At 43.7% G+C, this 27,199-nt stretch overlaps 2 protein-coding genes and 2 pseudogenes across 2 annotated transcripts in view; 1 reads left to right on the top strand and 3 right to left on the bottom strand.

Annotated features, from left to right (window-relative positions):
- Positions 1-549, top strand: part of LOC112123044 (olfactory receptor 14I1-like) — a 34,577-nt gene extending 34,028 nt beyond the window's left edge. The window contains exon 4 of the mRNA XM_029911733.1: positions 493-549. Within this exon, the coding sequence (XP_029767593.1) occupies positions 493-549 (57 nt within the window). The remainder of the gene's footprint in view (positions 1-492) is intronic.
- Positions 550-3,610: 3,061 nt separating this feature from the next.
- Positions 3,611-4,191, bottom strand: LOC112123055 (annotated as a pseudogene).
- Positions 4,192-13,253: 9,062 nt separating this feature from the next.
- Positions 13,254-14,189, bottom strand: LOC112104540 (olfactory receptor 14A16-like). Its single transcript, XM_024196927.2, has one exon. It carries the CDS (start codon positions 14,187-14,189, stop codon positions 13,254-13,256), a length of 936 nt encoding a protein of 311 aa, XP_024052695.2.
- An 8,068-nt stretch (positions 14,190-22,257) lies between these two features.
- On the bottom strand, positions 22,258-22,923 carry LOC113406680 (annotated as a pseudogene).
- Between the last annotated feature and the right edge of the window lie 4,276 nt (positions 22,924-27,199).

The following is a 27,199-nucleotide window of genomic DNA, read 5'->3' as shown; positions in this document are numbered from 1 at the left end:
TCAGGGCTATAAAATCACACCCCGGAGTGGTGTAGCTATTCTGCTTTCACCCCTGGTGTAGATGGAGCAAAATCAATGGAAAAATATGTGTGATGATCTAGCTCCCATAACTCGGGGAGGTGTTATTCCTACATAACCCCCCTTTGAGACAGAACTGACTGTTGCTCTCTGCAGATGAGCTGTGTGTAGCTGGCTTTGAACGTCACCGGCATTAGACAACCAACACTGCAGGAAGGTGATGTATCCATGTCTAATTTGTAAGGGCTGGAGGGACTCATTCCCTGGAACCCTGCCCAGCTCGGAAGCAGAGGCCCAGAGTCAAAAGTTCATGAATTCATCAATTTTAAATTGTGCTGGTCCCATGATGATCCCAGCCATTCCACGTGAAGCACAGAGTCAGGGGGGCAGAGCCCCATGCATGGCCCTGGAGTGTCTGAACCCAGCCCTGAGAGTCAGCAGAGCTTGATGGGTCTAAATGTGCCTTTTCCCCAGGTTCCTGGGAACAGCCCTGCTCAGAGAAATAACTCCTGGATGGACCAGCTGCCATAGAGGGAAGGGCAGGGACCCCCCCAATTCTAAAGCACGTAGAGGAGAGGAAAGTGATCAGGAACAGTCAGCATGGGTTAAGGCTAGAGGGGATTCCTCTGGACTCTTTAAGTTTGATTACCCTGTAAAGTTATTTTCCATCCTGATTTTACAGATATGATTTTTATCTTTTTCTTTAATTAAAAGCCTTCTTTTTAAGAACCTGATTGATTTTTCCTTGTTTTTAGATCCAAGGGGGTTGGATCTTGATCCACCAGGAGTTGGTGGGAGAAAGGAGGGGGATGGTTAATTTCTCCTTGTTTTAAGATCCAAGGGGTTTGGATCTGTATTCACCAGGGAATTGGTGAAGAGTCTCTCAAGGCTACCCAGGGAAGGGAATTAGCACTTTGGGAGTGGTGGCAGCAGACCAGATCTAAGCTAGTAGTTAAGCTTAGAAGTTTTCATGCAGGCCCCCACATTTGTACCCTAAAGTTCAGAGTGGGGAAGCAGCCTTGACAACATCAAATTGACAGCTCTGCCCCTAGTTGGTTCCTCCAGCACTTGCACCAGGAAATTGTCCCCGACACTTTCCAGTCCTAGATTTTGAATGCCCAAAGCTCATGTCCATTTGATACTGGAGTCTGTGTTCGGCCCATTGCTAAGAAAGGAGACATTGGTAACACCCAGATGAAGTTTCCAAGGCCCTCAATGTTGAGAAGGTTTTGGATCTCTCTCTAATTGTCCAAGCTGATATGTTCAAAGCCGGTTCCCGTCAACATAGCACTGTCCACACGTGGGGTTAGGTCGGTATAGCTGCGTCATTCAGGGGGGTGGATTTTTCTCCATCCATCTGCCCTGGACCTCCAAAAAAGTTTCTGAGTTCTTCCAACCCCCACAGCAGCTTACACACACATCCTCCCCCGCCCCAAGCTCCACCTAGATTGTGGTGACTTTGGGCATCTAGTTTAACCCTTTCAGGGAAAATGTAGCAGCAAAACAGGGAATACAGGCTGAGCTAAAGAATTTCTTAAATACAGAAACTTTACTTTTAAAGCTCTTGTGTGTTAGACATTATTTGAAAACAGCAGTGTCCTGAGATGTCCCCTCCCTTGCTCTGATCTCACCCCTTCTGGGAGTCTGAGATCCATCAGTGTTTCCGGCTGGGCAGAGTCCTCCTTACCCTCAGCAAGTCCTTTTTACTTCTGGCCATGGCCAACCTCTCCTAGCACAGAACAGAACCCCGCTTTTCAATAGCCCCCCCTCTCTGTGCCATGGATTCAAACTGTGAAGTTCTGTTGTTCTATTGTTTGGCCTACCTAATTATACTTTAATACTTGACTTGCAGGAGTTTATTCTCCTTACGATTTTCCACAGTAGGATTTAACTTCCAGTGTTTAAAGGATGACTTTTTGCCTCTAACTACTTATATTACTTTGCTATTTAGCCATGGTGACTTGTTTTTGGTCCTCTTACTTCCGTATAAACATTTATCAATAAAAATCTAATCCTTCTAAGCCTAGCTATCACAAGTAACATACATCAATGTTTATAGCAATACTGAGTTTAGCCCAGAATCTTTGGCCACAACTTCATTGGCATTAAATTGGTGATGTCAATGGAACTTCTCTGCTTTGGTGCTAGTATAGCTGACATGGGAAATTTTACCCTTACATCTCTGTCACGCTGACTTTCTCTAGGCTGACATTAGAAAAAACTGGGTCTTTTTGTTTCCAAGCCATTGGCCAACTCCTGATCTCGTTGAAGTGAATGGCTAAACCGAAGTGACTTCAATGGGATCCAGATTTGGCCTCATTATTGCAAGTCAGATATTCTTTGGGAAACAACAGGAAACCTTCTTCATCAAAATCGCGTCTTCCAGCCTAGTAAGAATGACATAACTTTTAGTTAGTTTTAAAACTTTTAATAATACTAATAATAATGATAATAGCTAAGCTGAGCAAACCTATGGCTCACTCGGAAAACCCCGTCAAAGAGATCATAGAATATCAGGGTTGGAAAGGACCTCAGGAGGTCATCTAGTCCAACCCCCTGCTCAAAGCAGGACCAATCCCCAACTAAATCATCCCAGCCAGGGCTTTGTCAAGCCTGATCTTAAAAACCTCTAAGGAGGGAGATTCCACCACCTTCCCAGGTAACCCATTCCAGTGCTTCACCACCCTCCTAGTGAAAAAGTTTTTCCTAATATCCAACCTAAACCTCCCCCACTGCAACTTGAGAACATTACTCCTTCTTCTGTCATCTGCTACCACTAAGAACAGTCTAGATCCATCCTCTTTGGAACCCCCTTTCAGGTAGTTGAAAGCAGCTATCAAATCCCCCTTCATTCTTCTCTTCTGCGGCCTAAACAATCCCAGTTCCCTCAGCCTCTCCTCATAAGTCATGTGCCCCAGCCCCTTAATCATTTTTATTGCCCTCTGCTGGACTCTTTCCAATTTTTCAACATGCTTCTTATAGTGTGGGGCCCAAAACTGGACACAGTACTCCAGATGAGGCCTCACCAATGTCGAATAGAGGGGAATGATCACATCCCTCGATCTGCTGGCAATGCCCCCACTTATACAGCCCAAAATGCTGTTAATGACAAATGGGCACACCCCATAGATGACAAACATTGACAACCTCATCTAACCAAACACTCATCATCTCCGCAGAAACATCTGGAAGAAAGAAACAACTCAACCCATCAACAAATCAATTACAAAAAAAATCTAAACTAAGAAACAGAGATAAGCAAAAAACAAACAGCTGTTTTTATCCCCAAAAATAAAGAGACAGAGATTCCAGGTTGTACACTAGAGACTTTGCTATGGCTACTGATCAGATAGTGATGGGTGGCTTTATAAAATCATTAGATAGATAGATAGATAGATAGATAGATAGATAGATAGATAGATAGATTTCGTAACCTATTTATGCTGGTGCAAACATAGATCAATTTCATTGACTAGATTTTGCCAGTGTAAATACCCCAATTTTCATACATAGATTGCATGCTACGTTCTCATGGAGAAAATAATGTCAACAGTAGATTATATTTATAAAGAAACACAGAATGACACTATGGTTATGGGGAAAAGGCAGACATTTTATTCTTGGTGAATTGCCTCAATCCAATCATTTTCCACAGGGCAGTTTTAATCTCCTTGTTCCTTATACTGTAGATGATTGGATTCACCTCAGAATAGAGAATCGATGCCACAAGATCCAGACCTGATGTGGAGCTGGAGATGGGTTTCAGGTAGGCAAATGTGCCAGGGAAAAGGAACAAGGAGATCACAGTGAAGTGAGAGAGGCAGGTGGAGAAGGCTTTACGCCGGCCCTGCTCAGAGGGGATTCTCAGCACAGTTTTGAAGATCTGAACATAAGACACAATTATTTAAAAAAGCAACTTAAGACTAAGCACACACTAAAGACAATAACCCCAGTTTCACTGAGGTACGAGTCAGAGCTGGTGAGTTTGAATAGCTGGAGGATTTCACAGAAGAATTGGTACACCACGTTGCCTCCACAGAAAGTTAACACAAACGTGTTCTCAGTGTTCAGAGCAGAATACAGATTACTGCAAATCCAGGCAATGGCCACCATTTGGACACATGCTCTTCTGTTCATCACAGTCTTATAGTGAAGTGGTTGGCAGATAGCCATGTATCAGTCATACGCCATGATGGTCAGTAAGGCAGAATCTGCTGAAGCAAAGAATAAGAGAAGAAAGACTTGGGTGATACATCCGGAATAAGAAAATCTGGTGTTCATGAGGGAATTGGCCATGGATTTGGGGATGGTGACAGAGATGGAGCCAAGGTCCAGAATGGACAGATTCACCAGGAAGAAGTACATGGGGCTATCAAGATGGTGGTCAAGGGCTATGGCTGTGATGATGAGAAGATTCCCCATTAGGCTTGCAAGGTAAAGCACCAGAAACACCACAAAGTGCAAAATCTGAAGCTTTTGAACATCAGAGAAACCCAGGAGAAGGAACTCGATCATGGTGGTTCGGTTGGACAAGCCAAATCCAACAGTCCTAGCAAAAAATGGCCCTCTATTGTGACCAACAGCAGGCTCTCAGTCTGGGCATGGAACTGAAATTCTAAAACACCAGCATAGCCTGATTTCCATTTTCCAGGGAAATATGACATAGACTCCCCCAGTGTCATACATGGCAATTTGTCTGTGATTATTCCACCCCAGCACCACATAGACAGCTTGCTTTCTGTTCATACATTGATGTATGGCACACAGTGCCAGCTACACTTACACAGCTATGAGCTGATAAGTTAGTAGCATCGCTCACTTACTGCTGTGTTGAATCGTTTGCCTCTGTGAATTTGTGTCTGCTCTGTGTGACGGTCAGGAGACTTGGGGTCTATCCTTGTCTCTGCCACTGACCTTCTGTGTGACCTTGGGCCAGCCACTTCCCTTCTCCGTGCCCCAGTTTTCCATATCTTTCTCTGCTTTATCTACTTCCCTGTGAGCTCTTTGAGGGCTGGGTTGTGTCTTGCTATGTGTATGTTCTGTGCACCTAGTTACAGTATGTGTGCTCAAATGGCATCAGTGCTGGATACTGGATATAGTGCTGGAACACGAAGGTTCGATGCCCACTGGCCTTCTCCATGTCCATCTATCGGCCATGTCAGGATAGACAGGCTTTGGCTGCTTCATTCACCTCTCTGTATAAAACAAATTCTGTGGGTAGCAGCTTTGCCGTTTACTCAGTTTTACTTTCCTTTGAAACATAAATCAAAACAGATGCAATAGCATCAATGGGCTTCCAAGTATGGTGTTATTAGAAAACAGCAAGTTCCCCAACCCTTTTTTAATGCTTAAGCCTGGCTGGAAATTTTGGGTTGAATTTTGTGTTTGTTTGTTTGTTTGTTTGTTTTTTTGTTTGTTTTGATAAGATAGATAGATAGATAGATAGATAGATAGATAGATAGATAGAAAGAAATTTGGGGTTTTAGCAAAACAACATTTTTAAAAAAACATTGTGATGTTCTCTTTGAAAAGTAAAAACAAAAAAGAAATTTTCATTTTCTTCATAAATTTTACACTTTTCAGTTAAAAGTTTTCAGTTGCCTAGCCCTGAGTAACTTTTGACCTGGGGGTTTTAAAGGAAAAGTTGAAATTTTCCACCAAGAGATTTTATGGTTTGGTTTTGTTTTTCTGACCAGTTCTAGTTCTGAGAACTGGCACCCCAATTACTAAGGCAGCTTTGTAAATCTCAGCCATAGCGATCTAAATAGCACTGACATGGGCAATAGCACTGCATCCTCTCTCCATGACAGCCTTTGACAATGGTGATCTCCCTCTCCCTATTCCACTCATCTGTGTGGTGTCTAAAGTAACTGACACGCCCATGTCTGAGAATCCCAGCTGTTGAAAGAGGCCAGAGACAACAGCTCCCCCTCTGACAGAAGGTGGCACTAAAGGTGCTGTAGCATTAAGGGAGCCAAATCTAGGCCTGTTGTGAAAAGGGCACAACCATACCACCGTCCATGTTCTCAGGCCAGTTTACATGAGAGCTGAATTTGGGCTACACTTCACAAGATCCATAGCCTCAAGTCTGGAGGCACTTCGGACGTACTCAGGTGGTGAAATTCCATCTGTCATAACTATAAAGGGAAGGGTAACAGCCCTCCTGTGTACAGTACTATAAAATCCCTCCTGGCCAGAGACTCCAAAATCCTTTTACCTGTAAAGGGTTAAGAAGCTCAGGTAACCTGGCTGACACCTGACCCAAAGGACCAATAAGGAAACAAGATACTTTTAAATCTTGGTGGAGGGAAGGCTTTTGTTTGTGCTCTTTGTTTTGGGGGTTGTTCGCTCTTGGGACTGAGAGGGACCAGACATCAATCCAGGTTCTCCAAATCTTTCTGAACAAGTCTCTCATATTTCCAACTTGTAAATAAACAGCCAGGCAAGGCGTGTTAGTTTTTATCTTTGTTTTCTCAACTTGTAAATGTACCTTTTTGCTAGAGTGTTTATCTCTGTTTGCTGTAACTTTGAACCTAAGGCATGGATTCACCAAGGCAAGTTTGCCGGACTAACCTAATTGCCTTCTATTAGGAGATATCTGACTCTGTGGATGAGGGGAAAGCAGTGGATGTGTTATTCCTTGACTTTAGCAAAGCTTTTGATATGGTCTACCACAGTATTCTGGCCAGCAAGTTAAAGAAGTATGGACTGGATGAATGGACTATAAGGTGGATAGAAAGCTGGCTAGATTTTCGGGCTCAACAGGTAGTGACCAATGGCTCCACGTCTAGTTGGCAGCCGGTATCAAGTGGAGTGCCCCAAGGATCGGTCCTAGGGCCAGTTTTGTTCAATATATTTGTTAATGAACCTGAAGATGATGTGGATTACATCCTCAGGAAGTTTGCAGATTACACTAAACTGGGAGGAGTGGTAGATTCGCTGGAGTGTAAGGATAGGATACAGAGGGACCTAGACAAATTAGAGGATTGTGTACGGGGAGACTTTGGCAAACCAGTAAAGTGCCTAAAACCACTATGGCTTATTATTAAAGACAGCCTAGTCAGGAAGCTGTAAATTGGCCATTCAGCAATCTCAGCTTGACCAAGGCAGGAGGGGAGGGGGTTTTGAGGTGCCACAGAAAGGGCAGCTTGACCCTGCATCCTTCCTGATAAGAATTGTGTTGAAGTTGCAGATACATTTTAGAAGAGCAGGATGTACCCTCAGTAATGTCTATTGGGGTCTCAAGGCTGCAGACTCTGGAAAGACCCACACCTGGTTAATCAATAATCTGAAGAAACCTCTTCCTTGCCCATTGGAACTGTTTGCTTGACAAGTTTTCTCTAAGGGACATGTCATTGTATTACTAATGTATAAATAAGGGGGAAAAGCTTGAGATGGGGGGAACTCTTCAGGACTGGTCTCTCCCTCTAGATGCATCTTGTGTTCCCCAGCGGTTGACAGGCTGCTGCTGAGTCACTCAAGAGCCACACTCAGCTTTGGTAATTATCAAGGGTTGGGGGTGTTTTACTAATCTTGTTGCAGATGTGTGTAAGTGCTTGAGATTAAGTAAAGTTTAGCTTTAAGTGAAAGCACTCTTGTGTTGTCCTGTTTGTGTCAGCCATCTATCGGTCAGACGGCCATGTCTCCCCTGATTTATTTCCTGACACCTCCTCGCACAGAGTAAAAGTTACCAAGAGCTTTGGGTTGAAAGAACCCTGGGTAACAGATTGGACCAAAAGAAATCTGATGAGGTTCAACAAGGACAAGTGCATAGTCCTGCACTTGGGATGGAAGAATCCCATGCACTGCAACAGACTAGAGACCGAGCGGCTAGGCAGTTCTGCAGAAAAGGACCTTGGGGTTACAGTAGACGAGAAGCTGGATATGAATCAACAGTGTGCCCCTGTTGCCAAGAAGGCTAACGGAATTTTAGGCTGTATAAGTAGGACCATTGCCAGCAGATCGAGGGACGTGATCATTCCCCTCTATTTGACATTTTTGAGGCCTCATCTGGAGTACTGTGTCCAGTTTTGGGCCCCACACTACAAGAAGGATATGGAAAAATTGGAAAGACTCCAGCGGAGGGGGCTGGATCACATGACTTAAGAGGAAAGGCTGAGGGAACTGGGATTGTTTAGTCTGTGGAAGAAAAGAATGAAGGGGGATTTGATAGCTGCTTTCAACTACCTGAAAGGGGGTTCCAAAGAGGATAGATCTAGACTGTTCTCAGTGGTAGCAGATGACAGAACAAGGAGTAATGGTCTCAAGTTGCAGTGAGGGAGGTTTAGGTTGGATATTAGGAAAAACTTTTTCACTAGAAGGGTGGTGAAGCACTCACCTAGGGAGGCGGTGGAATTTCCTTCCTTAGAGGTTTTTAAGGCCTGGCTTGACAAAGTCCTAGCTGGGATGATTTAGTTGGGGATTGGTCCTGCTTTGAGCAGGGGGTTGTACTAGATGACCTCCTGAGGTCCCTTTCAACCCTGATATTCTATGATTCTATGACTATTCCCATTTCAGCTGAGAGACGGACCATCTCACCTCTAGATCATAGGGAACAATGTGGACCCAGGGGGGGTATAAGACAAAAGATTATTCCATCAAATGGGTATCTGACCGTCAGTGGAGCAGGGTATCTTTGAAAATTGAGCCCTTTTGAAAATGCAAGCTAAAGGCTTTGTAAAGTGGAAATTTATGCAGTCTTAAATTTTACAGGTGGCCACTCTTTAATCATTGGCTAAACAAACACACCAGAAACAACCATCTCTGAACTTTGGAGATCTCAGAATCCAGCCTTGCATCTATTTCTGCCTGCACAGAGACCATTCCCCACCCCGACACTCCTCTAGAACACCAGTGGCAATGTTAGCATAAGGATCAAAGCTCAGTTAGTACCATCTGATGGCTTTGTGGTGGCCTGCATGAAATGGACTGGGGATCTGTGTGTGGTTTGTAGAACACATATGTTCTGTACAAAGTCCCACATCACCAGGGATATATTTGCAGCCTTTTATCCATTACTATAGAGAGGTCAAAGGGCATGGAGAGGGGAATCCCCTGTCATCTAGAGAAAAGGTTCCTCCAGGGTAGGGGAGAGGCACATTTCCAGGGAGTGGCAGGGGAAGATTACACAGCCGATACTTAAACTTCTATGTGTTCAACTGAAAAATGTGAGACTTCAGACCCTTGGGCTTATGATCTGGCCTCTCCCTATTTGCGTGATACAAAGGACAACAGCAGACAAGGGGACATAACAAATCTGTGAGTCTTAAGGCTCGTATATACAGAGGAGTGTAAGGGCAACAGGTGCGTGCACTCCCCTTGTGCGGTCAATGGGCATTTGGTAGTTAATTACCAGAAGCCACTCTGAAAATCTCTGTCACAGCTCACAGTCTGGAGCAAGAGTCCAGTGTATTGCCCCACATTCTGCAGCACCCACATCCCGTTGTTTCTGCTCTAATTGCAGAGGATTCTGCAGAGTCAGTTACAGGTCCCTCCACAGGGCCAAGCCCATCCCTGGTGCCTCTACATGAAATCAGTGAATTTGTACCCAGGATACATTAGGCCGATTCTGTTGAGCTGTTCTCTACTCACTCCCCTGCTAATGCTTGCTGGAGATAATCACATCTCTGTGGCCCTCATAGGCATTTCATAGGGGATTCCCCACTCGGTCCAATAGTCTGATTGCTTTGGTTGCTATCAATACCTGAACCCCATGGCTGATGTTATGTCCTTTGCACAGCAGGCAGAACCTAAATGCAGCAGCAAGGCCAGGGACTTGATTGTGTCCCAATAAGGCATCTTTAGAGAACAGGACAATTCCTGGCCTTAGGGCCCCTGGACATTTGAAAGGAAATGAGGTCTCAGTTCACACCCCATTTCCATGTGAATGCTACAGACAGCGCAGAGTACTATGGCATGGGATAGCTCAGGAGATAAGAGATGAAAGCCCTACTTTCATCTCCAAGTCATCTGTTCAAATCTAGCTGCAGTGGCTCTGTGTCCTTCCCCCTTCTGACCTCTGTGAAAAGGGAAGATTTGTGTCTCAACTCCTTGGACGTATCATGATAGACCCCACCGACAGCCCATCCATCCAAACTGGGACCAGTTGACCCTCTGTGAGCAACCTCAGCACAGTCAAAGAGACCATCTCAGAAGTGGGTGGGGGTAGTTCAATCTCTCGGTCCCAGTCACTTCATGTTCTCTCTATGGAGATTGTGATAGCCATCAAAATGGACAATAGTTGCCAACCAAACATTGTGATGGATTATGTAGGGATGAGTTCAAAGCTGGTGCATACAATACAGGAGTGTGTTGTGTGACAACTCCAAGTCATTTTAGGGCTCCATCAATGTTTGTATGTGATGTCTTTGTTATTATTAAGACAATATTTGAAATAATTATTTAGAGCCACATTTGCAAATGTTACTTTTATTCTCCATCCTGAAATTACACCATATTGGCACATGTAAAAAACGTATTTAGGCTGGAATTTCTAAGGAGTCTAAGGTAGTGCACTAGAAAGGAATTTAGAAAAACTTGATTCAGGCCCAGGTTCTCAAAGGTTTTTAGGCACCTAACTCCCATGGGCCTTGGCTCATTGATTTGTCACTGGCATATGTAGTGTGTTTGGGCAATAGCCAATACTTAATGCATCACAGGAAGACTAGAGGTCACCTGACCCATTCACAATCCATACAATTTTTGTCCCTAATCCAGCAATCAACTTCTACACTTTTCACTCACATCGATAAATTCATTCCTCATCTGTTCACCATAACATTCTCTCACCTCAATTAATCAATCCAGTCATACTACCTCTTCAATACACCGCGTCAAGGAAAATTTGCAATAATGAGTAAGCCTCAGGGCACGTGCTGAAGTTCAAAAGAGTTGGGCTGTAGCATGAGAAGGCAATTCCAGTGTCAATGAATGACCAACTATTTTCGCAAGCGTCTCAGCAAATAATAACAACCTGATGTTCAATGAGCATCACTATTGAAATATATAGCACAACACTGCACCAAAGGAAATTTAGAGCTACAGTTTTGATTGTCTCTCCCAGAAGCTCGAGTCAGCTCTTACCCTGTACCATTTGAAGCACTGAGCGACAGCAATAAAAACATATGAATATTAGTTTTATTTTTAAAATCAGTTTGGCTCAGGTAAGTCATTCCACCAATACAGGCATGAATGTTCATGGTAACAGTGAACTTGAACCAATTGGGATAGGATATTTCAAAGGGGCTCAAGGGAACTGGGTGCTGAACTCCCACTGAAAGTCAATAAGAGTTGGATGTGTAATTACTATGGGGCCAATTGATACCCCCTAATCCAAAGGGAGGGGGGGAAAGCACTTAAGCATGAGTTCAGTCATGAGCCTTCAGTTGGACTTCTCTCATGTTTAAAGTTAAGCACTGGCTTACGTGTTTTTCCAGATCAGTGCCTTTGTTCAGATTATTCAAAGGAGTTTGAGTTTTAAATTCATAATCATTGAGTGTTTGGACAAGAAGCTACTATGATTCAGACCAACTGAGTAGCTTTGTTTTTAAGAAAACTCATTGTATACAATAAGGCAAAGAAACAGATCACGTTATAATGTATTCATTTAAAATGGCTGAAAGCTCACAGACAGTGCATGTAATGAAGTTCTTGTAAAAGAGTAATGGAGTAAGAAATATTCAAAGAAATAACAACAAATAATAAATAGTCACAGGAAAATCATGAGCTGGACATCAACAGTCATAGACAGAAAAAGAGGCACGATAAACTGGCATTGATTTTTCATGATCTATCTATCTATCTATCTATCTATCTATCTACATGATCTTATTTTATCTATTGTATATGTAGTACACACAACCATGCACAAACATGGTTTAATAAATATTAATTAATAATAATAACATCAACCAGCTTTGGAGATCTAGACACATTTGGATACTTGTGTGGAGGCGAGATGAATGGCTACATACAAAGCTACACATTGAAGTGAATGGCTATATCCCAATTGTTATGATTAAAAGGTTAGCTCAATCTCTTCTCCCCACTCTGGTCTCTTACTTCAAACCCTCTGGTCTAAGCTTTGTGCCTATCCGTCTCTTAGGGTGGAATCGTGTGATTCTCCATCTCTCAAACTGGGTCCCAGGCTATAGCAACTTGTGCATCAACTGTGATTTCTCCAACTGTGTTTGGTACCTGCAGTTGTTCCCACAGGAGCTGTGACCCATAGTAAGTTGAGTGACTAGACGTCTTCACCATGCAAAATGTGATTTATTTACCACAATAGGAACAAAGCACAACATAAGAGAAAATATGAGCACTTCCCAGCTCGATCACTGCAGTAGTTCGGTGGAATAAAAATTTGGCCTTCTGATTCAGACTCAGTTTGTCTTTAGGAAACCTTTTAATACCTTTCTCTTCCAAATATCTTTCCACCATAGGAAGAACAATACAGTATTTATTTATTTTAATAAATTTAAATAAATAAATAAATAACAATAATACATACAGTTATATAATGCTCTAGGTGCCCTAACTCATCATAAATGACACAATAAAATCCCATCAGCATAAAAATAATCACTTGAACAGACACCTGCAGAAACTTTTTTTCAATTCTTCATCAATGGGGAAAGCAAAACTTCAGGTCTCTCAGAAAACCCCATCAAGGTGATTATGATATTGACACCTTGAATAGATGACAAAATAAATGGATACTACCATTTAGTCAAACATACTCCACCCTTCCAAGCTCCTCCCTCCCAGCAAAAAGCAACCTGGAACAAAGAAACAAGTCAAGGAATGAATCAACAAAATTAAACAAAATGAAAAAGAAACAAGCAAACACACAAGCCAAACCTCTCATACTCCAGGCACAATTTTTATCCCCAAAAAGAAGAAGAGCCACAGACTTCATGAAATCCACTAGTGACTTAGATATGGCTGTTGATATTCTGTGCAACATGCTCAGATAATGCGGTGACAGTAGCCCTATAAATCCCTATGACAGATAGATAGGTGCATATGTAGAAGTATGGAAAGATAGATTCTGATCTTATGTTCACTGGTGTAATCTTATACTAACTCATTTGACTTCACTGAATCTAGTCCAGATTTCATGATTTCATAAACAGATTGCACACTATTATTCTGAAAGAGACAATTTGGTCATCAGTTGATTATACATACAAAGAAACTCAGAATGAAATCACAGTCAAGTTGCAATGATGGACATTTTAACTCTTGGTGAATAACCTCCACACAATCAGTTTCTTCCATGCAGCTTTCATCTCCTTGTTCCTCATGCTGTAGATGATCGGATTCATCACTGGAGGCACCAGGGAATAGAGAACACCTACCACAAGGTCCAGACCTGATTCTGAGCTGGAGGTGGGTTTCAGGTAGGCAAAAGATGCAGTGCAAATTAACAAAGAGACCACAGTGAGGTGAGGAAGGCAGGTGGAGAAGGCTTTATGCCGGCCCTGCTTAGAGGGGATTCTCAGCACAGTTTTGAAGATCTGAACATAAGACACAATTATAAAAACAAAGCAGCTTAAACTTAGAAACACACTAAAGGCAATAGCCCGAATTTCACTGAGGTATGAGTCAGAGCAGGCAAGCTTGAGTAACTGGGGGATTTCACAGAAGAACTGGTTGATGACATTGGACTGGCAGAAGGGCAACCTCAAGGTGTTCCCAGTGTGCAGGGCAGAGTAGACAATACTAATAATCCAGGCACTGGCTGCCATTTGGACACAAGCTCTCCTGTTCATCACTCTCTCGTAGTGCAGTGGTTGGCAGATGGCGACATATCGGTCATATGCCATGATGGTGAGTAAGGCAAGATCAGTTGCAGTGAGGAGGAAAAAGAGAAAGACTTGAGTGACACATCCAGGATAAGAAATCACCCTGGTGTTCATGAGGGAATTGTCCATGGATTTGGGGATGGTGACGGAGATGGAGCCGAGGTCTAAGATGGACAGATTCAGCAGGAAGAAGTACATGGGGGTGTGGAGATGGTGGTCGAGGGCTACGGCTGTGATGATGAGAAGATTCCCCATCAGGCCTGCCAGGTAAATCACCAGGAACACCACAAAGTGCAAAATCTGCAGCTCCCGAACGTCAGAGAATCCCAAGAGAAGGAACTCGGTCAGGGTGGTTCGGTTGGACATTTTCTTTCTCAGTTCATTGTGTGATGGCTGTGGAGGGAAAGACAAAAACAGTGGGGGAATTACAGTGACAGAGGGTGTGGCCCTGATTTCCTGCAGCAATATGATGTGAGTGTCAACCATTCATAGCACTCATCACTGCTATTAACTAGGAGTGGTGAGTTATCACATGAATGTAAATTGGCGCAGGTCCCTTAAAGTCAATGGAGCTGCATCGGTTTGCACCATCTGAAGAACTGGCTCATGATGTGGCTTAATAAAATGCCGTGTGAAGGATGGAGCAAAGTACAATCCCAAAGCAAAAATTGTAGCTAAGATGGATCCCCTATTGCTACAAACAGCAGGCTCTGGACTTGGGCAAGAAACTAAAATGCCAACACTGCCTGATAGCTTCTTTTCGTGGAAATACAAGATGGACTTGGCATTGTGTATGACAGCTCGCCTGTAATGATTTCACTGCAACACCACGTGGATGGCTGGTTGCCTGCAAATGTATTGATTTATGACACCAAATCCTGACTGCATTTCCATCTCTGTGTACCGATGGGCGAGCAGCATCACTCCACTACTTCTCTGCTGTGTCATTTACCTCTGTCACTTTATGGGTGTGTGGGTCAGTGGCCATCAGGAGACTTGGGTTCTGTTCATGGCTCTGTCACTGACCTGCTCTGTGACCTTGGGCCAGTCACTTCCCCTCTCTGTGCCTCTGTTTCTCCTCCATCCGTTTCTCTGCCTTGTCTTCTTGGACTGTGAGTTCTGTGGGGGATGAGCTGTGTCTTATTATATGTATGTTCACTGTCCCCATTTACAGCATTTGTGTTTAGCGGGCAGCACTGTGGGACAGAGAATATGGCACTAGAGCAGAATATCTCAGTTCTAATTCCATTGACATCCTCTATGTCCTTGGGCAGGGATAAGAGAGACAGGCTTTGGCTGGGGACTTCAATTCACTGTTCTCTATCTAAGGCACTAGTATATTTAATACCTATGCTGTTGGCTGCTTACTCAGTTTTACCATTCGACAAGTATCCCTTTGAAACAGAAATAAACACAGTTGCAATAGAGTGACTGGGTTCAAATTGTACTATTATTGGACTATATCAGTGTTCCTACCCCGGTTTAAATCTATATGTCCAATCTGGGGTATTCAGACATTTTCAGTTTAAATTATTTCAAAGGCAAACTAGATTTTAAACTGAGACATTTTCCAAGGAAGTCTCTGCTATTCTTGAAAAACAACCTATGTACTGGAAAAGTCAAAACTTTTTTTTTTTTTTAAATTCACTGACAATGTTTCGGTTTTAAGCAGTTTACCTGAAATTGTCTGGTTCTCAATGAACAAAAAGAAAAAAGTTTTGGTTTTCACAATTTCTGTGAAAAGTCAACTGTTGTCTGCTGGGGGAAAAAAAACTCTGGGGAGCTCTAAATGTTTGATTAAATTATATTAAACATTATGAAGAGTTCCAATTGTAACTCATAGTTCTATTATGAAATTTGCCCATTATATTAATACCCAAAGATATTTAATTGCAAATAGCAAACTTACTGTGTTTTCTCTGTGGAATATTCTCCAATTTGTGATGTATTCGACACTCCACCACAAGGATTCCTCAATCATTGCCTGTTTGTGTACCTGTCAATAATGCCCCATTACTGATTTATCCAGCTGCTGTTTCTCTGCCCCTTCACCATATTTCCTGAGATGCTGGGTCTTTCTGCAGTTCCCAGAAGACAGGGACCCACTCCACAGATGGGAGCTCCCTGCTCCCCTCCTCAGACCGGCTTGGCTGAGAGGTGAAGCCTCTCCAAGCTGTAAAACAATCACAGCTACTGAAGTCTTCAAACATGGGCCCAACTCAGTATGTGCTTGTTGGATGCTGAACTCCCATTGGAAGTCTATAGGAGTTTCATGTCAAACATGATCACAGCTCAGTATGTGCTTGTTCTGTGGCTAAATAGGTGAACTCAGAATCCAGGGCTGTGAGCCCAGCTCTGATCTCACCTCAGGAGCAAACCACCCTGACATCCTGCCCTAGTCCATCCTAACCCCACAGAAGGGGAACAGCACCTGCCCTGGATCTCACATGATTGCAGCATGCCTGCAAGGACCCTTGGTTAAAAAGCAAGGCAGGGCTGATGCCCTACAGGAGTCCCAAGGAGATTGAAGATAGAATATATATTTGTAACACAGACATGTGACCTACAATAGCTCAGAGCCCAGTGGCATCAGTGCCCCAGCCAGCCTGGAATAGCCTGTTCCTTCATTAACACCAAATAATCAGCTCTGAGACAGCAGAGATGCTTTTCCCCCTATGTTGCATCAGCTGTTCTTGGGATGCAGCCATCAGTGGAACCCACAGTTCAGGTTGCTCTGGCTGTTTGATGTTGGTCACTAAGAAGCAGCCAGAGGCACACACTAAAAGCTCAGTGCAACGACCTCAACCCATGTAAATTGATACAGTTCCACTGAGTTTCGAATGGTTTGGGCTCTTTAAGCCAAGTGGAGATGTGGCCTTTTGATTTCAATGGAGCTTCTTTGATTTACATTAGCTGGGGATCTGGCTCTAAGAGGTCCATGGAAGTACACCTCTACCCCGATATAATGTGACCCGATATAACACGAATTTGGATATAACGCGGTAAAGCAGTGCTCCGGGGGGGGCGGGACTGCACACTCCGGTGGATCAAAATAAGTTCAATATAAAGTGGTTTCACCTATAATGCAGTAAGATTTTTTGGCTCCCGAGGACAGCATTATATCAAGGTAGATGTGTATGTCCGTTTTCACCAGCTGGGGAATCTGGCTTCATTAACTCTGCTGGTGCTACTGCAGATCTACACCAGCTGGGGATCGGGCCCATAAACAGTTTCAAATCCATATTCTTTGCCTGTGAATCTGATCTGAGGAGACAAAAGTTCCAAACCCGTCTGCACTTTCTTTGATCTTTGACCCAAGGGATTAATTGTAAGGATGGAACTTTTAATGGTTACAGAGTGGTTAATTCCTACTGAGGACAGAACTGTGGAGGAATTCAGTGTTGCAGAGATCTTCTCTATCTGATTTTCAGCTTATCTGAAAATCTGGCTCAGGATGTGGCATGATAAAATACAATATGAAGGATGGACAAAGCCCACCCAAAGCCACGAATTCTAGCCAAGATGATCCCCCTCTTAGTCAGACAGCAGGCTGCAAACTTGGATGTGGAGGTAACATACTAAAAAGCTAATGGTGCCTGATTTCCACTTTCCAGGGAAATATGACATGGACTCACAAAGCATCCAATATGACAGCTCAGTTGTAAGGATTCCACAGCAACACCACACAGACATCCTGCTGCCTGTTTCCGAAACTGATTTGTGGCACCAAATCCCAGCTTCATTTCCATCTCTTTGTGATGAGGGGCTAATAGCATTACTCAGCTACTTCTATGTTGTGTCATTTCCCTCTGTGACCTTATGTCTGTGCTGTGTGGGTCAGTAGCCATCAGGAGATTTGATTTCTATTCCTGGTTCTGCCACTGACCTGCTGTGTGACATTGGGCTGGTCACTTCTCCTGCCTATGCCTCTGTTTCCTCTCCATCCCTTTCTCTGCTGTGTCTACTTTGGTTTTAAAATCTCTGGGGCATTGGCTGTGTCTTACTATGTGGGTGTGCTGTCTGTTTAGCAGGCATCAGTGTGTGACAGAGGATATGGTGCTAGAGCAGGAGAGCTGGGATCTAGTCCCATTGCCCTCCTTTATGTCCTTGGGTAGTGACAGGCTTTGGCTGGTGGCCTCATCTGTCTGTGCCTAAGTCTAAAGGTGCCTGCATGTCTAGCACATATTCTGTGGGTATCAACTTTGCTGTTTACTTAGTTTTACCATCCTGCAAGTAACTGTTTGAAACAGCAAATTAAACACAATTCCAATAGAGTGAATGGGTTTGTAATTGTGGTGTTATTGGAGAATATTAATGTTAGCATCCTGGCTTAATTATAGATTTCCAGTCTGGGCTAAATTTTCAATCTGTTTCCAATCTGTTTGTTTTCAATCTAAATTTGCAATCTGTTTAAATTATTCCAAAGGAAAAATGGTTTTTCAATTGAAAACATTTTCCTGGGAACTCTTTGCTATCCATAAAAACAACATATGTATTGGCAAAATCAAAACTTTTTTTTTTCAAAAAAATCAGTGATTTTTTTCCAGATTTCAGTAGCTTTTAACAGCAATTGTTTGGTGCTCGATGCAGAAAACCAAAAAATGTTTAGGTTTCACAATTTCTATAAAAATTGATTTTTTTCTGCTAAGAAAAAATGAGCTCTAGATGTTTTATTAAATGATTGTAAAAGTCTTAGAGTTTCAATGTAATTCATACTTCTATTATTACATTTCCTCCAGTATATTAAAACCCAAACATATTAACGGAAATAGTAAACTTACAGTGTTGGTCTTTGTGGAATGTTTCCCAGCCTGAGAAGCATTTGACAGTCATTGTCTATCTCTATATCTCTCAATAATGTCCCCACCACTGTGTTATCCAGCAGCTGTTTCCCTGCTTCTTCACCATATTCTGGGTCTCTGCAGTTCCCGACAGACAGGGATGCACTCCACAGACGACCACTCCCTGCTCCCCTCCTGGGGCAGGCTTGGTTGAGAGGTGAAGGACTAATTAGGATGGGGGATTGAAAGCCCCTTCAAACTCTAGAGCTGATCCTGGGTTGTGTGGGATTCAGATATGATCACAGCCCAGGATGTACCTGCCCTGGGGTTAAATAGCTGAATCTGGTCTCCAGGGCAGTGAGCCCAGCTCTGATCTCACCTCAGGAAGAAACCACCCTGATAACCAGCCCTAACCAAACCTAACCCCCACGCCAGAGGAGGAAATGAGCCACCCTGTATCTCATATGATGGCAGCATCCCTGGAAGGACTTTTGGCCAGAAACAAGGCAGGGCTGAATGACAAGTGACATCCCAAGGAGCTTGCAGAATAAAATATGTATTTGAAGCACAGACATGTGACCTACAATAGCTCAGAGCCCAGTGGCACCAGAGCCCCAGCTGGCCTGGAATAGCCTGTTCCTTCATTAACACCACATAAACAGCTCTCAGAGAGCAGAGATGTTTTTCTCCTGCATTTCATCAGCAGCTCTTGGGATACAGCCACCAGAGGAACCCACAGGTCAGGCTGCCCTGGCTGTTTGATGTTGGTCACTAAGAAGCAGCCAGAGGCAAACACTAGAAGCTCCTAGCTACGTCCTAAACTGGTGTAAATTGATACAGTTCCATTTCTTTCTGAGTAGTTAGGGCTGTTTACGCCAAGTGGAGATGTGACCCTCTGATTCCACAGAGCTACTATGATTTACACCAGCTGTGGATGAGATGCTTATGGACTATATAGTTTTCGACAGCTGGGGAATTAGGCTTCATTAACTCCATTGGAGCTACTGATGATTTACACCAGCTGGCGATCTGGCCCATTCTTCAGTTTCAAATACATATTTTTTGCCTGTGAATCTGAAGAGGAGACAGAAGTTCCTAACCAGTCTGCACATTCTTAATTCTTTGCCCCATGGGATTAATTTCAAGAATGGAACTTTTAATGGCTAAGGAGCATTTCTTTCTGACTGGGGAGAGAACTTTGGAGGAATTCAGTGTTGCTTTGATTTTCTGTATCTGATTTTCCGTATCCATTTGGATGAATGGAACCACTTCTTTCTTTCTTTCTTTCTTTCTTTCTTTCTTTCTTTCTTTCTCAGCAATTATATGTTTTCTTCCTGCAGATATCACTAAAATAAAAGACTCATTAGGCTGCAGGTGCAATGCTATATGACATCTTAAAAATGTTTATTTCACACTGATTGTAGGTATGACAGAGAGACTGAACAATTACTAAGGGTTAGATCCTCATCTGGTGTAAATCAATTGTAGCTTCATTGGAGTTAAGGGAGTCAAATAAACGCACCACCCCCACACAAACCTTGCATAAATGTGCCATAATGCAGTTAGAGTCAATGAGACCAGATCTCTTGATGCTGTAAATTAGCATAGTGGTATGGAGATATTCCAGTTGACGTGACCTCAGTATCTGCACCATGATGCCTAGTTTTATGTTTGTTCCACTATATGAGATTCTCTTTGCTTAGAACCTCTATCTCATTTTAATAAACATAAAATATTCAAAAATCTCAACATATAGTTCATAGACAGAAATCTGTGAGATGTGATCCCTGCTGGTAAATTGGCTGATAAATATATAGACACTAGGTATGGGGCCCCTAGGTAAAATGACAGTGATGGTGAGGGATCAGAGACCAGGAAAATGCCCAGTTTGAGACACCCAGCCAGAGGAAGGACCTACTCCAGCAGGAGGCGGGCCACCTTAGAGGCACCCCAGGAGAGAGTGGGGAGAAGTGATGCCACATTTGTAAAAGACTGGGTTCTATCTCCCAGCATTGTCCCATCTGTCTCCCAATGGTGAGAGCAATCCTGGAGCAGCAGCCTGCCCCACAACCTTATGTAGTTATCTTTGTGACTGGTTCAGGGTCTCTGCACATTCAGGCAGATGTAGCTGCATCAGTCAAACCCAAAGCAGTTTCCCCTCTCAGAGCTATTGTCTCAAGCTTTCTGTAAATTCTGGGAGGTGTGGTTAACATAGAGGTCATTGGGTGGTATTTAATGACCTTTGATAAAAAGAAGGTCTGATTGTCTAATCGTCTGGTTGGGAACCCCAATATGTAGAATGATGATGCACTGAGGGCAAAGGAAAACTTTAAACAATTTTATTAGAACATTTAGTAAAGATACAAAGCCTCCAAATTACATAAAAAGACAGCAGTAGCGTGAAATTAAGCTGATATTTTGTATCATCTCTTACATAGAATCACACCCTTTCTTGGAGTTCTGGTGGTCAGAGTGAAAAAGGATGTGAAAGGGTGTGAAAGGATCATCCAATGTTTTGAGAAATCTTAAAGGACTTATTCCTTCACCCTCCCACTTCCCTGGTCCTTCTTGTGTGAACAGAGAACAACAATACCCGAAGTCTGAAGATGCAAACAATTCGATGTCTATTGGAGTGAACTTCCAGCAAGCTTAAATCCAAGTTCCTTTTTTCCGAATCCCAACTTACTTCCTGTTTGCGCCTAATTTATATAGTAATATTCTCAGCTATACCTTAACCAATCATTTTACTGAAATCTATCTAACCAATCCTAACATATTGTAACATAATTCTCTAACCAGTTATATCCCACTACCTGAATTAGAAATGAGGGTTTCACAACCACAACTATTGAGAAGTGATTTCTTGCCAGACAGGATGCTATCAAACTAATCATAAGGTTAGAAGGGACCACAGGAGGTCATCTAGTCCAACCCACTGCTCAAAGCAGGACCAATCCCCAGACAGATTTTTACCCCAGTTTCCTAAGTGGTCTTTTCAAGGATTGAACTCGTAACCCTGGCAGCATGGCTTGCGCCTGCCCACCTCCCAAGCTTTCCAATAAGCCTGTCCTGTCACTCTGAGCAGCATGGAAAGGGGAAGAGGAGTGGGGGGGAGGGGGTTGGGTAAGGGGCAGGAGATCCCACGGGGCACTCAGGGGACAGGGTCTGGTTGGATGAGGTGGAGGTTCTGGGGGGGACAGTCAGGAGACAGTGAGCGTGGGGGTTGGATAGGGGGTGGGGTCTGGGAGTGGGAGGTCAGGAGACAAGGAGCAGGGGTGGTTGGATGGGGGAGTTCTGAGGGGGGCAGTCAGGGGGTGGGAAGTGGGAGGGGGCGGGGACCAGGCTGCTTGGGGAGGCACAGGTTTCCCTACTCGGCCCTCCATACCATTTCACAACCCCAGTGTGGCTCTTGGGCCAAAAAGTTTGCCCACCCCTGTCATAAAGCCTATAATCAGGTTCTTTCATGTCAGTCTTCTCCTGAAATTAAAATAAATATAATTTCAGATTGAAGGTTTGGATTCTCAAAGCTGCCTAAGGGATTAAACATGCCTAAATCCCATGAAAATTAACGGGATTTGAGCATCCAGATACCTAGGAAAGCTTGGAAGTATTTAGAAAGGCAAAACACACAATTGGCCTGCAACACAAATCTGTTAGAAGTTTGCTTTCCTCCTTGAGCACAGGAACCTTCCCATTAATCTCTTGATGGCACTTTTCATCTCAGTGTTCCTCAGGATGTAGATCATTGGGTTCAGCATTGGAATGACCACTGTGTACAGCACAGACATTGCCTTGTCCACTGTCAATTTCTGGAAAGGCCGGTCATAGATGAAGACACAAGGCCCAAAATGCAAACTCACCACTGTGATCTGAGCTGCGCAGGTGGACAGGGCTTTGTGTTTCCCTTCCATGACATGTGTCCTTATCTTGACCAGGAGGATGGTGTACGATATGAGCAATGCGATGAAGGCTCCGGTGGTGACCAGCCCATTGTTGGAGACCATCAGAAACTCCATCACATACGTGTCTGTGCAGGCCAGTTTGATGACTTGGGGGACATCTCAGTAGAAACTGTCTAGTGTGTTGGGTCCACAGAAGGACAGTTGGATGATCAGTGCAAGCTGGACAATGGAATGGACAAAGCCACCCAGCCATGCCCCTGCCACCAGCCCCATGCACATACTTCTGTTCATGATAGACAGGTAGTGCAATGGCTTATAGATGGCCACATACCGATCAGCTGCCATCACTACTAGGAAGAAGACCACAGTGCCCCCGATGAAGTGGAAGAAGAACATCTGGGTCAGACACCCTGTCATAACTATAAAGAGAAGGGTAACAGCCCTCCTGTGTACAGTACTATAAAATCCCTCCTGGCCAGAAACTCCAAAATCATTTTACCTGTAAAGAGTTAAGAAGCTCAGGTAACCTGGCTGACACCTGACCCAAAGGACCAATAAGGGGACAAGATACTTTCAAATCTTGGGGGGGGGAAAGCTTTTGTTTGTGCTCTTTGTTTTGGGGGTTGTTCGCTCTTGGGACTGAGAGGGACCAGACATCAATCCAGGTTCTCCAAATCTTTCTGAACAAGTCTCTCATATTTCCAACTTGTAAGTAAACAGCCAGGCAAGGCGTGTTAGTTTTTATCTTTGTTTTCTCAACTTGTAAATGTACCTTTTTGCTAGAGTGTTTATCTCTGTTTGCTGTAACTTTGAACCTAAGGCTAGAGGGGGGTCCTCTGGACTCTTTAAGTTTGATTACCCTGTAAAGTTATTTTCCATCCTGATTTTACAGAGATGATTTTTACCTTTTTCTTTAATTAAAAGCCTTCTTTTTAAGAACCTGATTGATTTTTCCTTGTTTTTAGATCCAAGGGGTTTGGATCTGTATTCACCAGGGAACTGGTGAAGAGTCTCTCAAGGCTACCCAGGGAAGGGAATTAGCACTTTGGGAGTGGTGGCAGTGGATCAGATCTAAGCTGGTAGTTAAGCTTAGAGGTTTTCATGCAGGCCCCCACATTTGAACCCTAAAGTTCAGAGTGGGGAAGCAGCCTTGATACGGTGGCAGAGCGGTGGGATCATTTTAAACCAAAAGCCAGTACGATTTTTTTCTCCTTTCTAGCTGCTTAGAAAGCAGAGCTGAAGGTATATGCATATCTTATCTCTCCTTGCCTGAAGGCAGAGGTGTTACGTTTTTTTAACAAGGGTCTTTGTTAAGAGAAGGATTCAAGCAGTGAGCAAACAGCTGGCAAAAGGAATTTACAAGCTGAATTGTTTTTTTTTCTTTCTACCTCTCGGGGATAGCTAGTTAGAAAGTCTCTGTTACCTGAGCAGCCTGAGCTGAGTGCATCCCAGTTTCAGTGAACTGCAGAGGGGGTGTGACCCAGCACAAGAAAACAGGAAAATGAGTACCAGGGACGTAGCTAACAAACTAGTACTGGCCAGACTAGAAGCAGAAGAAAATGAAAGGAAACATCATAGACTGCTCCAAGTAAAAGAAAAAGAGATGGAGCTGAAAGAACCTGGGAGGCAGTGACCATGAGATGGTCGAGTTCAGGATCCTGACACAAGGAAGAAAGGAGAGCAGCAGAATATGGACCCTGGACTTCAGAAAAACAGATTTTGACTCCATTAGGGAACCGATGGGCAGGATCCCCTGGGAGAATAACATGAGGGGGAAATGAGTCCAGGAGAGCTGGCTTTATTTTAAAGAATCCTTATTGAGGCTGCAGGAATAACCCATCCGAATGTGCAGACAGAATAGAAAATATGGCAGGCGACGAGCTTGGCTTAACAGTGAAATCTTCGGTGACCTTAAATTAAAAAAGGAAGCTTATAAGAAGTGGAATTTGGACAGCTGACTTTGGAGGAATTTGGAGGAATATTGCTAGAGCATGCAGGGCTGTAATCAGGAAGGCCAAGGCACAATTGGAGTTGCAGCTAGCAAGGGATTTGAAGGGTAACAAGAAGGGTTTCTACAGGTATGTTAGCAACAAGAAGGTGGTCAGGGAAAGTGTGGGACCCTTACTGAATGGGGGAGGCAACATAGTGACTGAGGATGTGGAAAAAGCTGAAGTACTCAATTTTTTTTTTGCCTTGTTCTTCACATACCAGGTCAGCTCCCAGACTGCTGCACTGGGCAACACAGAATGGGGAGGAGGTGAGCAGCCCTCAGTGGTGAAAGAACATATTAAGGACTATTTAGAAAAGCTGGACATGCACAAGTCCATGGGTCCAGATCTAATGCATCCAAAGGTGCTGAGGGAGTTGGCTGATGTGATTGCAGAACCATTGGCCATTAGCTTTGAAAATTTGTGGTGATCAGAGGAGGTCCCGGATGACAGGAAAAAAGCAAATTTATGCCCATCTTTAAAAAAGGGAAGGAAGAGAAACCGGGGAACTTCAGACTGGTCAGCCTCACTTAAGTTCCCAACAAAATCATGGAGCAGGTACTCAAGGAATACATTTTGAAGCACTTGGAGGAGAGGAAGGTGATCAGGAACAGTCAACATGGATTCCCCAAGGGCAAATCATGCCTCACCAACCTGATTGCCTTCTATGATGAGATAACTGGCTCTGTGGATATGGAGAAAGCGGTGGATGTGATATATCTTGACTTTAGGAAAGCTTTTGATACAGTCTCCCACAGTATTCTTGTCAGCAAGTTAAAAAAGTATGGATTAGATGAATGGACTGTATGGTGCATAGAAAGCTGGCTAGATTGTTGGGCTCAAGGTGTAGTCATCAATGGCTTGATGTCTAGTTGGCAGCCATTATCAAGTGCAGTGCCCCAGGGGTCGGTTCTGGGGCCGGTTTTGTTCAACATCTTTATTAATGATCTGGATGATGGGATGAATTGCACCCTCAGGAAGTTCGCAGATGACACTAAGCTGGGGAGAGAGGAAGATACACTGGAGAGTAGGGATAGGATCCAGAGTGACCTAGACAAGTTGGAGGATTGTGCCAAAAGAAATCTGATGAGGTTAAACAAGGACAAGTGCAGAGTCCTGCACTTAGGATGGAAGAATCCCATGCACTACTACAGGCTGTGGAACAATTGGCTAAACTGCAGTTCTGTAGAAAAGGACCTCGGGATTACAGTGGACCAGAAGCTGGATATGAGTCAGCAGTGTGCCCTTGTTGCCAAGAAGGCCAATGGCATATTGGGCTGTATTAGTAGGAGCATTGAAGCAGATCGAGGGAAGTGACTTTCCCCCTGTATTTGGCACTGGTGAGGCCACACCTGGAGTATTGTGTCCAATTTGGGTCCCCCTACTACAGAAGGGATGTGGACAAATTGGAGAGAGTCCAGCAGAGAGCAACAAAAAGGATTAGGGGGCTGGGACACATGGCTTATGAGGAAAGGCTGAGGGAACTGGGGTTATTTAGTCTGGAGAAGAGAAGAATGAGGGGGATTTGATAGCTGTCTTCAACTACCTGAAGGGAGGTTTCAAAGAGGATGGAGCTAGCTATTCTCAGTGGTGGCAGATGACAGACCAAGGAGCAATGGTCTCAAGTTGCAGTGGGGGAGGTCTAGTTTCGATATTAGGAAACACTATTTCACTAGGAGGGTGGTGAAGTACTGGAATGGGTTACCTAGGGAGGTGGTGGAATCTCCTTCCTTAGAGCTTTTTAGGGCCCAGCTTGACAAAGCCCTTCCTGGGATGATTTAGTTGGTGTTGGTCCTGCTTTGAGCAGGGGATTGGACTCCTGAGGTCTCTTCTAACTCTGATATTCTATGATGCTATGATTCATATTTAACGTTAAGCACTGGCTTATGAGTTTTTCAAGATAAGTACCTTAGTTCAGAATATTCAAAGGAGCTGAGTTTTAAATACATATGCAGTATACACAACCATGCACAAACATGGTTTAATAAATCATAAATAATAATAACAATAATAATGCAGCCTACTTCTGTGATCTAGACACAATTGGATCCTCCTGTGGATGAGAGACCATTGGCCAAATCCCAATCTACCCTTTGAAGCAAATGGCTAAATGGTTATAGGGTTAGAATAAACTCTGCTTTCTGCTCTGGTCTTTGAGTGCACACCCCATGTCTCCGTCTTGCGCCTGTCCCTCTCTTAGGCCTGGTCTACACTACGGGGTTAATTCGGATTTAGCAGCGTTAATTCGAATTAACCCTTCACCCGTCCACACAACGGAGCCATTTAATTCGAATTAAAGGGCTCTTAAAATCGATTTCTGTACTCCACCTCGACGAGCGGAGTAGCGCCAAAATCGATTTTGTTAATTCGAATTAGGGTTAGTGTGGCCGCACACCACAGAATTAATGTGGTTAAAATCAATGGGGTAGTGTGGCCGCACACCACCGAATTAATGTGGTTAAAAACCGAATTAATGTGCTTAGTGTGGCCACGCACAATCGAATTAATACAATCTGTTTCCCAAATTCGAATTATCTAAATTCGAATTAAGCTCGTAGTGTAGACGTACCCTTAGAGTTCAATGACGTGATTCTCCCTTCAAATTGCGTCCCAGGCTATAGCAATTTGTGCACCCACCGTTATTTCTCCCACTGTGCTTGGTACCTGCAGTTCTTCCCACAGGAGCTGTGACCAGTAGTAAGTTT

This window comes from Terrapene carolina, unplaced genomic scaffold, assembly GCF_002925995.2.
Source record: "Terrapene carolina triunguis isolate 2854851 unplaced genomic scaffold, T_m_triunguis-2.0 Scaffold119, whole genome shotgun sequence".
NCBI lineage: Eukaryota > Metazoa > Chordata > Testudines > Emydidae > Terrapene > Terrapene triunguis.
Note: the sequence above shows the minus strand (reverse complement) of the source record. Positions and strands in the feature narration are given on the sequence as shown.

Bases quoted from the DNA above. Each gene is read 5' to 3' on its own strand.
- LOC112104540 (XM_024196927.2), bottom strand. From the start codon at position 14,189: ATGTCCAACCGAACCACCCTGACCGAGTTCCTTCTCTTGGGATTCTCT.